Raw genomic sequence first — 13,910 nt, forward strand, 5'->3', positions numbered from 1 at the left:
CATTAGCCCTCCATTAGGCTAAGTAGAATGTTTACAGAGACCCCTTGTCTTTTTTTTTTCCTGAGCCCTGGCTAGCCTGGAACTTGATAAGTACAGCAGGCTGACTTGAATTCAACAGAGATTTGACTCTAGAGTGCTGGGATTAAAGTCATGTGCCACCATGCCAGACAGAAACCTACTCTTAAAAAAAATAATATTTATATTTATTTTATGTGCATGAGTGTTTTGCATACATATATGTATGTATGTGCACCATGTGTGTTTCTGCTGTCCATGGAAGTAAGAAAAGGGTATGAAATCCCTTGCAACTGCAGTTAGGTTGGCTGTGAGCCAGCATGTGTGAACTAGGACCTGAACCCAGGTCTTTTGCAAATAGTTGTCGTTAGTTTTTTAGTATTTTGTGTCTGGGTGTTTTCCCTGCATGTATATCTGTGTGCCATGTTAGTACAGTGCCTGTAGAGGCCAGAAGACAGCACTGTATCCTCTGGAACCAGAATTATGAACTGTTGTAAGCAGCCATGTGGCTGCCTGAGCCCAGGTCCTTTCAAGAGCAGCTCTTAACCACTGAGTCACCTCTCCAGGCCTGAAAAAAAACAATTCCTGAAGACAAAAATGTTATTTAGGAAATTTGGCAATCCCTACCTACATCTAAATATGTTCCAAACATGAACAATGCCACATTATAAGGATAAAAATTTTAATGATGAAAAACACATATTTGCCATTAAATACACATACATAAATCACTAGAGATATTATTGGAAGCATTTTATTTGAATTTCAGAGACAAAAGTTAAGCATATACTTCTTTCCCACACCTCACAGGAGCAAACATATCGACTTCTTTATTAAACATCTGCCTCACTTCTGTAAACCCTTCATAGCAAAGAAAGTCCTAATGTGAAATATAACAAGAGTATTAGTGGTGGTTCATATTTTAGGAAAACATCTAAAAACTTCTTCATGTTAAAAGTGAAGAAAATGTTTATTTATATATGTGTATAAATGTATATACACACATAAGATATGTATATGTGTGTTTGTGTTTATATACATACAGATATATAAAGTATATGCATATACATACATATATATAAATAAATACTGGGGTTGTATCCAGAATATAGATTATGTAACTTATATAAAGAGAATTTTTTTAATATTGAACATAGAAGACAAAAAAATTAAAAATAGGCAAAAGATACTTTACCAATAATAAAGACAAATGAACCAGTAAAGATGTCTGGTGTCACAAACCTAAGAGAAACAAAATTTAAAACCACATGGGCTACACCTACTAGAACTGCTAACTTTTGGGAAGTGGGAAATAACACAACAGCATTTTAGAAGTCAATCGTGTTTTAGAAACTAAGTTAATTGCTTTTCATTTTAAAAATGAATAAATGGTGAATAATAAAGTCTGAAAACTTTCAAGATCACATAATTAGATATTAGAAATACCAGCTCATTTAGTTAAACATCTTTCCTGGCTCACAGTACACAATACTGTAAAATGCTGGGATACTAACTGCCTTCTCTTCTCTCTATACAGAAAGTTGTCAGCAATCCCCCAAAATATCAAAGAGTGATTTCAAATATGTTCAAGGAAGTCAGCTGTGTGCTTATTCTGTGTTACCAAGACCATTAATACATCTATTTTAACAACAATGTTCCAATTTATTAGTAAATAAAAACTTAAAGGTCAGTTTCTGGCCAGACAAGGTGGTGCATGCATGTGATCCCAGCACTTGGTGGTCAGCTGTAGGAAATCACCACAAATTCAAGAACACTGGTTTATATAAGAGTTCCAGGGCACCCAGGGCTACATAGTTAGACTCCATCTCAATAAATAAACAAATACGTTTCTAAGCCAGCATGTACTTTCTCAATTTTGTTTTTCCACTACCAAACACACACACACACACACATCTGTGTACACATTTTCAATAAGGGGCTTATTAGTGCTTTGGTCTCTTGCTTTTAAACTACACTGATGTAAATAGCAATCATGTAGTTCCTACCTCATGAAGTCCTTTATGTCCTATGGCTAGGAATTGATCCTAGGTTTGGTTAGGCTGTCTTATAGACCCTTCCCTTTCCCTTTTCTATGTACTGAGGATCAAAGTCAGGTCTTGACACATGCTAGGCAAATTCTTATCACTGAATTACACTCCAGCCCTCATCAATAAATTTTGCACTTGTTTACTAATTGCCATATTTCATCTGAATTGCTGAGTGCATTTAATATTTTTAAAGTCGAGTTTATTATTTTTAAATTTCTTCAAGGGAAAACGTAACGCAAAAAAATAATTGATCTATATTCCATTCATCGAGATTTATTATCAGAATTTACTTTTACATTTTTAACAGCAGACAAAAAATTATTATGCTCGTTTCAAATTCCAACAGATTCTCAGTAATTATTTAATAATCTTCAGAAAAAAGAAACCGCAAGACAAAACAGAGGGCTAGAGACATAGCTGAGCGATAGAGTGCCTGCCTACTATGTTTATGTGAGGCCCTGGGTTTATACAGGAGGCCAGGCATGATGGTACATGCCTTTGATCCCAGCCCTCTAGAGGCAGGCAAGCACATCTCTCTGAGTTCAAAGCTAGCCTGATCTACTTAGCTACATAGCCAGCTTCAGGCCAGTCATGGCTACAGAGACAGTCTCAAAAAGCCAAAACAACAACAACTCCAGGCCAGGCAGTGGTGGCGCACACCTTTAATCCCAGTACTTGGGAGGCAGAGGCAGGTGGATCTCTGGGTTCAAGGCCAGCCTGATCTACAGAGTGAGCTCCAGGACACCCAGGGCTAAACAGAGAAACCCTGTCTCAAAGAAAAAATAAAATAAAATAAAATAAACCTCCTATAAATATAGCAGAACCTACAATTTAAATATATTTATATGGTAATTATGTCCTTCATTTTCATTAAAGTGGTTCCTTTAGGATCCAAAGATCCTGTTTTATAAAGATTTGACAAGCAATTCTGTTATCTCAAGGTTAAATAATAATAAGCTGTGGGTTTAATTCCCAGCATTGCAAGCACACACATATGTGCACATACACACATGCATGCCATAATGCATATACATCATTACTGTACATTATTACTGATGACCACCTTCCCCCAAATTAATGAGGATTACTGTGATTAGATGTTAGTTGAATTACACATATGTATTAATTTCGGAAATACTCAAAATACCATACACTGCCAGACATAATGATGCATGCCTTTAATCCCAGCACACAGGAGCCAGAGGTGGTAGGATGTCTGTGTGTTTAAAGACAGCTTATTCTACATAGCAAGTTTCAAGATGCCCAGGACTACATAAGAGACACCCTAGCCTAAAACAAAACCAAAAAATACCATACACTAATCATGTATATTCATCTTTATAGATAGGCCCTTATAGACAAGTCTGAAAATCCATATAGCCACAGACTTATTTCCAGTGATTTACTAAGGCCTTGCACATTCTAGTCAAGAACTCCTCCACTAAGCCACATCTTCAGCCAACACTTTGGTGCCTACATGTTCCTAGTCTATTCCAAGTTAAACACCTTTCACTGTTTCTCATTGCCCTTACTTCCTCAAGGTGTTCCATGTCTGTTTAAACAAGATGCCATCACTGGTATAAGTTACAGCTCTGTCAATTTTTAACTGTTCTTTCATGGACTACAGACTTTCCATTATTACAATCAAGCAAAATCAAATGCTCAAATATTTCTTCAGCTCTACAAATATAAAATCTACTTTATGCCAATTTGCAGGTAAGATTTGCTCAGTATTTAGTGATAGGAAAAACAATGATATGGCCCCAATAAGAGAAGCTTTACCCTGCCTTGTGCAGTCACACAGCAGTAAAAAGCACTCACCCATTTCCTGCCCTGTACTATGCTATACTGTCATTCCCTCCTGTGGTCATTTCCCACCACTAATGGCAAGAGTTGAAGACATTCTCCAAAGATCAGAACATAATATAAAAGCCAAACAGTAGCAAGAAACCGACCACTATGAAAAATTCATAACTAAGGAGACAAGAAATTAAAAATATATACAAGAGCCAGGCATGGTGGCGCACGCCTTTAATCCCAGCACTTGGGAGGCAGAGGCAGGCAGATTTCTGAGTTCGAGGCCAGCCTGGTCTACAAAGTGAGTTCCAGGACAGCCAGGGATATACAGAGAAACCCTGTCTCGAAAAACATACACACACACACACACACACATATATATATGTGTGTGTGTGTGTGTGTATGTATGTACGTATATACAAGACTCAGTTGTCCAGAGTGTAATAAGCCATCAGATATGCAAGTCACACTTAGTATGGTCAACACTGTCATTAGCATTGGTTACACAGTAAAAACCAAAACAATCTAAACCATATATTTCTATATGGGCCTTAGTCTTCAGCAAGGTGGATATATTCAAACATTTCAAGGCAGGAGGGGGGGGGGGAGAGAGAGGGAGAGAGGGAGGGAGGGAGGGAGGGAAGGAGGAAGGGAGGGAAGAACAACAAAAATAAAGAATATTAAGATAACCCAAGTGCATACCGATATCCCAGCAGATTTAGGAGACAGGAGGATCACCTCAAGTTCAAGACCAGCCAGGTCTATGTAGCTAATTTCAGGCCTCCCACAGCTTCATAATGAGACACCAACTCAAAAAAGAGCGGAGAGATCTGTGTGCCTCTGCCTCAAGCACAGCCCTGCCACCAGGAGTGCCCTTCAATACCATCTTTACTCCCAGACCCAGGGACAGAGCTGCTCTACAGGACCAATGTGACCGGTATGCAGTGGCGACATGCTTTCCACAGTTCAGAGTCCAAAGATGGATTTGGCCAGTCAGTGACTGGATGAACTTCCGTTAGGTGGCAGGCTATACACAGAGCTCTCTTCTTTGCTGCAGTAATATAAAATTGTATTGATTTTCACATAAAAAAAGGAAAAACTGCCAGGCAGCCGTGACACATGCATTAATCCCAACAGAAACTCTGTCTGAGTTTGAGGCCAGCCTGGTCTACAAAGTGAGTTCTAGGACTCACAGGTAGTCAGGGCTACACAGAGAAGCCCTGTCTCAAAGAAGTGGGGGAAAAAGACAGGTAAAAGTTCAGTACTACAGTCGCAATTGTCCCCTACTTCCCCAGGCGATGCACTTGGGGACAGTTTACAAATTCTAAAACAAGGGTGAGCTCCTTAGCATCTACTTCCCAGCTGGATGGCTCGGTGGTTGCATTAACAACGCCAGCTGAAATGTGCCTGGTTCCCCCTTACTGTGAGGGAGATAGAATCCTCAGACAGAGGGCAGTAAACAGGGTGTGACGTTCAGGTGCAGCAATGAAGGGGTTGTTTTGTTTTGAGTAAAATCTTATTTTATTTTACTTTATTTTATTTATGTGTATAGTTGAATTATGCCAATGCACCCTGTAAGTGTAGAAGTGTGGAGGTCAGAAGAGGGTCAGATCCCTCTAACCCCCTGTAGCTCAAGTTACAGACAGTTTTGAGCTGCTATGTGGGTGTGGCAACCAAGGGAATCCTCTGCAAAATCAGCAAGTGCTCTTAAGCATTAAGCCTTCTTTCCAGCCAAATCAGTAAGTCTTTATCCAAGTGCCATTGAGAGAGCCCACAATTTAGTTGTGCTATCTAAGGGATGAGAAGACAGCTGAAGGCGGCTTAGCTGAAGGGTTGTCAGGGCTGAGGATCACTCCCGTCCCTGGATCTCTTGCCCACCCACCCAGTATATGTGCACCCTTCTGCCATGCTAGGGATTTAACAAGGTCTTCCCAGACAGAGAAGCCTTGGAATCGACAGAAAACACACTTCTCTGCTTACATCTTTTCTTTGAAATTTACTGAGAATCACTCTCAAGAGTAGCACTCCTCCAATGCATACAAATGATAACCATGTACAATATAAAGGAAACTATCCAATATACATAAAATCATTACAATATATACCTTGTATATGCAATTTCTATTTGTTAATATACCTCAATAAAACAAAAATGTACTTTAGATGAAGAAAATAGATTCAAAGACATACATAACCTCCCCCACAACATAGATACTCTTCCAGTCTCAGAAGTTTAGACTTCTGAATGTGCTTAAATTCCGTAAACTATAAATTACATTAATTATGCTTATCCAAATCCTTCATCACACTCCCTGCTAGCTGATATATATGAACAGGCTCAGACTCTTCACACCCTAACTTACCCTCCATACAGCAGGTATCTTAAGAAAATATACATTTAATCACATTCTTTCCTTGTCTGTAAAATTCAACTGACACCTTTACCAAATGGAGGATACACAGCCCTTCATAATCTGGCCTTAAGCTAAATTTCCGGTCATAAACTACATCCCAACTCAAACCATCCATTGTTTCTTGTATTTTTTTGAACAAATATTTGTCTCTCTTAAAAAAAAAAAAAAAAGTGTCCTGGAAGGCTCAGGAGCCTTCACTAAGAGAGGATAGTATTCTGAGTCCTGGAAGATATGTACATCCACATGCAGAGAAAGGAGTGTTTCCCTTGGTAGCTCTGGGACTTGCTGCATGCTAGGTATGTGTGCTTCCACTAAAGTATCCTGCAGCCTTCTAGCAACTTACCCTCCTCCTACACTCTATGCTTATCTTTGTAAGAGCACATTATGGCCAATGACTTTTGAAGATGTTAATCAGTTTCTCTAGTTGCTAGTCCAAAACTGTTTACCAGTCACATAGAAGATACCATCTCAAGGGAAGCAAAGCAAACCAACCAACCAACCAACCAAACCAGGATTAAGATAAGTGACTGTGGAGTATCCTAGGTTAGGCAACATGGTAGAGATTTTCTTCTTTTCAGTGTTGTATTCCCCTGTATTGCCTCACCAGCAGCACCTGTCAGATTAGGCGCTTGCTCTGTTGGAGTTACAAAAGGCTTGACAATAAATTAAAATCCTTACCATTTAAATCCTCCAGAAAGAATGATCTCTTTGTGAATTAAGTCTTTCTCAGGGGCTCTAGAGCTTTCAGGGTTCAGGGTGGTATACCTTTGGACAAATCTTTCTGTACATAGAAGACAGACAAGGGACAAAACTGGTCCTCACTTAACATTTTCTAAAAACTAAAACTTCATAAATGAAGTAAGAACCTTGAGCACCTATGGTGTCAGGTTTCTTGCTAATTGTTACATACAGATTTTCTCATTTAAATATGACTTAATTTGAAAAGAAGGTATCACTTCTTCTGCAGTTTAAGATACTGGGACTGGAGCTCAATGACTAAGACACTGGCTGCTCTTGCAGGGACCCAAGTTCAATTACTAGACCCACAACTCAAGTCTGTCAGTACCTCTAGTTCCAAGAGATCCAATGCCCTCTTTGTGCTGCACAGGCATACATGCTAGCAAAACACTCAGCCACATAAAATACTAAAAAATGAAATGAAATAAAATAAAATAATACTAACTACAGTTCCAGGGGATCTGTTGCCCTTTCCTGGCCTCTGCATACAAATAGTGCAGATGTAAATACAAAACACCCATACACATAAAATAAAAATACCCACTGAGCCAGCTTACTGGGTCCTGAAAGTGTATCTTACCTAACTTTTAAGGGGGAGGTGAAGCAGTATGAAGTCATGCATGAATCTTTCTTTGTGAAATGAAGTGCTTTCTAGGCGTTTTATCTGATGTAACCTAAAGCTTCTACTTGAACTCTAATTTCCACAATGTTGCCTAACTTAGGGTACAGTTCCATACCTTACTCTTCCTGTTGTTATTGTTGTTGCTGTTGGTTTAGTTTGGCTTCATTTGACTGTATCTTCAATGTAGATGATGAACAGTTCTGGACAGAAAACTAGAGAAGCTGATACTGGTCTAGCTTCAAAAGTCACTGCCTTAAATACCAACAACACCACATTTTTTAAACTATCTAACAGGACTGGAAAGATGGCTGGGGCTTAAGAGCAATGGTTGCTCTTGAAGAGGACTAGAGTTCAATTCCTAGCATTGGCGGTGTACGTACAACCATCTGTAACTCCAGTTCCTAAGAATCCAGAACCTTCTTCAGACCTGAGAACACAGTATGCACATGGTATACATACATGCAGGCAGGCAAAACACGTAGAAAATATGCTTTAAAAAAAGATTCTTTAAAAATTAAAATAAGCCGGGCATGGTGGTGCACACCTTGAATCCCAGCACTCGGGAGGCAGAGGCAGGCGGATTTCTGAGTTCAAGGCCAGCCTGGTCTACAAAGTGAGTTCCAGGACAGCCAGGGCTATAGAGAGAAACCCTGTCTCGAAAAAAAAAAAAAATTAAAATAAAGTTTAGTGCACATATATAACATACCAGGCATAATGACACAAACCTGTAGTCCTAATGGAGATATAACCCTACACCCATTTCCAACAAGTCTCAAAACAGCAACAACAAAAAACAAAAACAAAAAAAGAAAGAAAAGAAAGAATACACACACACACATATATATATATCACAGTGTTAACTCTTTCATTAATGGAGACAATTAAGTTGAATAGCCTTAACATACACTTGCTGTTTTTAAAACTGAAATCTAATATTAAGCAACTATTCATATTATTCTGAACTTTTGAAAAAAATTACTTAACATCAAATAGAAACTCAAAATTTTTCAAGAAAAAAAGCACCTAGTTACTGAATTATAATCATAATCCTAGTTAGTTCTATTACTGAATCATAAAATGCAGCTTTTAACAGAGAAATCCTTTCCATTGAGTCTATCGCCTGTGCACATTCATTTGGGATATTAACTTCCTTGGGAGGGGGTGTTGGGGAGGGTGAGACAGGGTTTCTCTGTCCTGGAACTCACTTTGTAGACCAGGCTGAAATCCACCTGTCTCCACCTCCCAAGTGCCAGGATTCAAGGTGTGCGCCTAGGCAGGTATTAACCCTTAAAAGGCACGTGCTTGAGTGCATACATCCATCTCAAACTCAGTGATGTAGGATAAAGCGAAAATCACATGACCTGTGTCATCGTCAAAAGTCATCTAAATGGAACCAATGATAATTGTCCTACTTCAGAAATAATTAAGGTCCAATGGAAAAGTGCCACAAGTTAGAGGCTATCCTGGACTACTTATTAAGTTCCAGGTCAGCCTGGAGGACTATGATGTGAAACCCTATATAAAATACCTTGGTGTGACTCTAATAAAGCAAGTGAAAGATCTATATGACAAGAACTTCAAGTCTCTGAAGAAAGAAATTGGAGAAGATCTCAGAAGATGGAAAGATCTCCTATGCTCATGGATTGGCAGGATTAATATAGTAAAAATGGCCATCTCACAGAAAGCAATCTACAGATTCAATGCAATCCCCATCAAAATTCCAACTCAATTCTTCATAGAGTTAGAAAGAGCAATTTGCAAACTCATTTGGAGTAACAAAACACCCAGAATATCGAAAACTATTCTCAACAATAATATTATTATATAATAACAATATTCTCAGGTAATCACCATCCCTGACCTCAAGATGTATTACAGAACAATAGTGATAAAAATTGTATGGTATTGGTACAGAGACAGACATGCAGATCAATGGAATAGAACTGAAGACCCAGAAATAAACCCACACACCTATAGTCACTTGATCTTTGACAAAGAAGCTAAAACCATCCAGTGGAAAAAAGACATAATTTTCAACAAATGATGCTAGTTCAACTGGTGGCCAACATGTAGAAGAATGCAAATTGATCCATTCTTATCTCCCTGTACAAAGCTCAAGTCCAAGTGGATCAAGGACCTCCACATAAAACCAGATACACTGAAACTAATAGAAGAGGAAGTGGGAAAAGCCTCAAACACACAGGAACAGGCGAAATTTTCCTGAACAGAACACCAATGACTTATGCTCTAAGAACAAGAGTCTACAAATGGGACCTCATAAAATTGCAAACCTACTGTAAGGCAAAGGACACTGTCAATAGGATAAAATGGCAACCAACAGATTGGGAAAATGTCTTTACCAATCCTACATCCGATAGAGGGCTAATATTCAATATATACAAAGAACTCAAGAAGTTAGACTCCATAAAACCAAATAACCCTATTAAAAATGGAATACAGAGCTAAACAAAGAATTCTCACCTGAGGAATACCGAATGACTGAGAAGCACCTGAAAAAATGTTCAGCATCCTTAATCATCAGGGAAATGCAAATCAAAACAACCCTGAAATTCTACCTCACACCAGTCAGAATGTCTAAGAATAAAAACTCAGGTGACAGCAGATGCTGGCAAGGATGTAGAGAAAGAAGAACACTCCTCCATTACTGGTGGGATTTCAAGTTGGTATAACCACTTTGGAAATCAGTCTGGAGGTTCCTCAGAAAACTGTACATAGTACTACCTGAGTACCTAGCTATACCACTCCTGGGCATATACACAGAAAATTCTCCAACATATAACAAGGACACATGCTCCACTATGTTCATAGCAGCCTTATTTATAACATCCAGAAGCTGGAAAGAAACTAGATGTCCTTCAACAGAGGAATGGATACGGAAAATGTGGTACATTTACACAATGGAGTACTACTTAGCTATTAAAAACATTGAGTTCATGAAATTCTTAGGCAAATGGATGGAACTAGAAATTATCATTTTGAGTAAGGTAACCCAGTCATAAAAGAACACACATGATGTGCACTCACTGATAAGTGGATGTTAGCCAAAAGCTCAGAATACCCAAGATACAATTCACAGACCACATGGAGCTCAAGAAGAAGGAAGACCAAATTGTGGATGCTTCAGTCCTTAGAAGGGGAACAAATTACTCATGGGAGAAATACGGAGACAAAGTGTAGAACCGAGACTGAAGGAAAGGTCATTCAGAGACTGCCCCACCTGGGGCTCCATCCCATATACAGACACCAAACTCAGACACTATGGTAGATACCAAGAAGTACTTGCTGACAGGAGCCTGATATAGCTGAGAGGCTCTGCCAGAGCCTGACAAATACAGAGGCATATGCTCTCAGCCAACCACTGGACTGAGCACGGGTCCCTAATGGAGGAATTTGAGAAAGGACTGAAGTAACTGAGGGATTTGCAACCTCATAGGAAGAACAACAGTATCAACCAACCAGAACCCCAACCCCCAGAGCTCCCAGGGGCTAAACCACCATCCAAAGAGTACACATGGAGGGACTCATGGCTTCAGCTGCATATGTAGCAGAGGATGGTCTTGTCCCGCATCAATGGGAGGAGAGGCCCTTGGTCCTGTAAAGGCTTGATGCCCCAGTGTAGGGGAAATGCCAGGAGTGGGAAGGAGGGTGGGGAAGCACCCTCACAGAAGCAGGGGGAGGGGGAGAAGGGATAGGGAGTTTCCAGAGAGGAAACCAGGAAAAGCGATAACATTTAAAATGTAAATAAAGCATCCAATAAAAATTAAAAATATATAAATAAAAAATCCTATGGTTATCTTAAAAACATTTCAATATGTTGGGTAAAGTTACTTTTTTAAAAAGAATGTCTAGCTTAGAAATAAAACTATTTTTAAAAAAGAATGAAAGGATTACATTAACTTGTATCATGGAGTGGTTTACATTTTGAAGGGTTTTTAATGGCTACCTAAATTATTTAAAATCTATTCTTGGTTATGGATACTCCACAGTAGCTAAGCACTTACCTAGCCTTCAGTATGACCTATGTTCCATCCCTAGAACCACTAACTAAGTAAATTGTCGCTGAGTATTTCTGAGAGAACTGTCAGAGAGTGGCATTAAATCTCCAGCTTCAAAAAGCGATTGCAAAGAACTAAAATTACAGCTCAGTGACAGAGTGCTCCGTCAATTCCCACGGGGTTCACTGCCCAGCACAGCCACACACAGTGAAGAGGGGGCAGGAGTGGGGGTGTGTGGGTGGATGAAGAGAACCAGGAGATAGTGAGACAGAGAAGAGAGGGGGCCCTGCTCATGCGTGTGCTATCAGGTCAGGCGTAGTTCCAAGGCAGAAAGACTTAAAGCTGCAAGTTCCGTTTTGGAAGCTATTGGTATGGTGCACCTGAAAGTGACCAGAAAATAAGGGCAGATGCGGTAGGAAAAAATTTAAAGGGAGGGAAGTTAGTCAGACGCATAAACGTAGGAGTCATTCATTTGAAAGCAAGCAACTTGAGTTAGTAGCAACGGAATGAAGACGTGAGAAACAACCAAACATTACCTGTAACTACCAAAATAAGTGTCTACAAAGACTCAACTCAGGTGCCATCTTCAAATATTGCGTTTAATAGGATATAATAAAGGGCACACTCCTATAAGTGCCTTGCTACAGTTAAAACCCATTACTTCGTTTAATATCCCTTAATTAATCTGAACTAGCAGAAACTTGAGTTAGCTTAAATAAAATGTTCACTAAGCTCCCCACTCTTCAATACTTAGAACCCCTGCAAACTCTCGCCACACACACTGATGGACACCCATCGCCTTCGGTCTAGACTTACCACGGGCACCCTTTCCATCTCTCCAAGTCCCTGCAGCTTCTTGACTACACCGTCCTTTCTCACCGAGCAGACTCGTCCCTAGCCCGGGGTCACAGGCTGAGCCGGAGCTCCCGAAATGACCGCGGAAGGACAGGCCGCCAGCCTGGCCCCCAAGGCACTTGGCCCGCCAGTCTGGAGCTTGCAGGCACACTGCCTGCCACACCCCTCCCCTCCCGACCTTTTCCTCCTCCACCCAGAACGTTTCGGCACGTCCAGGCCGGAGGTACAAGGCGCCCATTCATCTACTCCTCATAAACTAGGGCTGCAGCCGTCCGCTGTGGTCCCGGTGGCCTCAACCGCCCCGCGCCCTCCCAGCCCGGCCTCGGCGTCCCGCCAGCTTCCCCCAGCGCCCTCCGCTCACCCGCCGTGCGGCTCGGCCAGCTGCCCGCACTGGAGCCCCGGGCTCCGCGACGCCGGGAGACCCAGGCTGCCGAGCCCGTCGGCTCCGCCGCGTCCGCTGACCCGCAGCACCGCCGGCTCCCGCCGGCTCTGTGGCCCGGACCGCTTCGGTGAGGCCCAGGCGTTTCCGGGTTCCCGCGGTCCGGTCCGCCAAAGGATCCGGCTTCCGCCTCGGCCCCGGCAAACGCCGTTCCCTGTTCGGCTCCGGGGGCCCCAGCTTCGCGCTTGCGGGACGCGTCCCTGAGGCGACCCCAACCGCGGCTGCTCCTCGCGCAGCTCCCGTGACAGTCTCACGGTCGCCGGAGAGTTTGATAGGAAGGTGTCTCTCTCCCCACAGTCCTGCGGCAGAAAGTGGCGGGATGATCTGTCACTTAAGGAAGGGGACAAAGTCCTTTGGATCAAAGAACTCTGATGAGAACCGGGAGGCGGATCTTGGCTCCTGAAAATGACCACCAGTGAGTTGAAAACAAGATTATACCTGGTGCAGGTTACCAACCTTAGTCTAGGAGCCAGCTGGTTCGGTTAGGAATGATCCCTGTCCCCCACCCTGGGAGACCTGGAAGAGTGTCAGGAACGCAGAATGGGCTTAGTGTCACTAACCAGGGGAAAGGTGAAGAGAGAAAGAGAGCAATTTACCTCTTCCTGTCTGCAAGAATCTCATGCATATTACGTTTCAGTCTGCTAATGTATTTCCAAAAGTTCCCAACCACTGTAGCCATTGCTGGCTGTGGACAGGCTGAAATGTAATATTCTGGGTCCGGATTGATCATCGGATACAGCAGATTTATCCCTTCCCTGTTAAAACAATGCTCCTAGAATTAAGCTTACGCTTCTTTGCGTGGCAAATGATTAAAACCATCCATTAGGGAAGCATCGTTAGAAAACAACGGAGAAAAATAAAATTAAATGACTGTTAGCACATGATGCCTCGCTTAAATGTTTGTGTAATCCGACCTTCAGAAAACTTCTGGGGGATGGAATGTGGATTAGATCTTGATATTTGCTA

The 13,910-nt window shown here is 41.4% G+C and overlaps 1 protein-coding gene across 8 annotated transcripts in view; it reads right to left on the reverse strand.

Annotated features, from left to right (window-relative positions):
* Positions 1-13,492, reverse strand: part of Slc35a3 (solute carrier family 35 (UDP-N-acetylglucosamine (UDP-GlcNAc) transporter), member 3) — a 43,240-nt gene extending 29,748 nt beyond the window's left edge. For 2 of the 8 annotated variants that reach the window (XR_001783689.2, XM_006501425.4), the window contains exon 1: positions 12,467-12,959. Coding sequence is in view for 1 of the 8 variants with exons in the window: in XM_006501425.4 (XP_006501488.1) it covers positions 12,467-12,484 (18 nt within the window). In the remaining 7 variants the exon portion in view is untranslated. Of the gene's footprint in view, positions 1-12,466 lie in introns of all 8 variants that reach the window. The other 6 variants (NM_144902.4, NM_001362374.1, XR_003954320.1 and 3 more) reach the window with 5 other exon arrangements.
* Between the last annotated feature and the right edge of the window lie 418 nt (positions 13,493-13,910).

Source organism: Mus musculus, chromosome 3 (genome assembly GCF_000001635.26).
Source record: "Mus musculus strain C57BL/6J chromosome 3, GRCm38.p6 C57BL/6J".
NCBI classification, from domain to species: domain Eukaryota; kingdom Metazoa; phylum Chordata; class Mammalia; order Rodentia; family Muridae; genus Mus; species Mus musculus.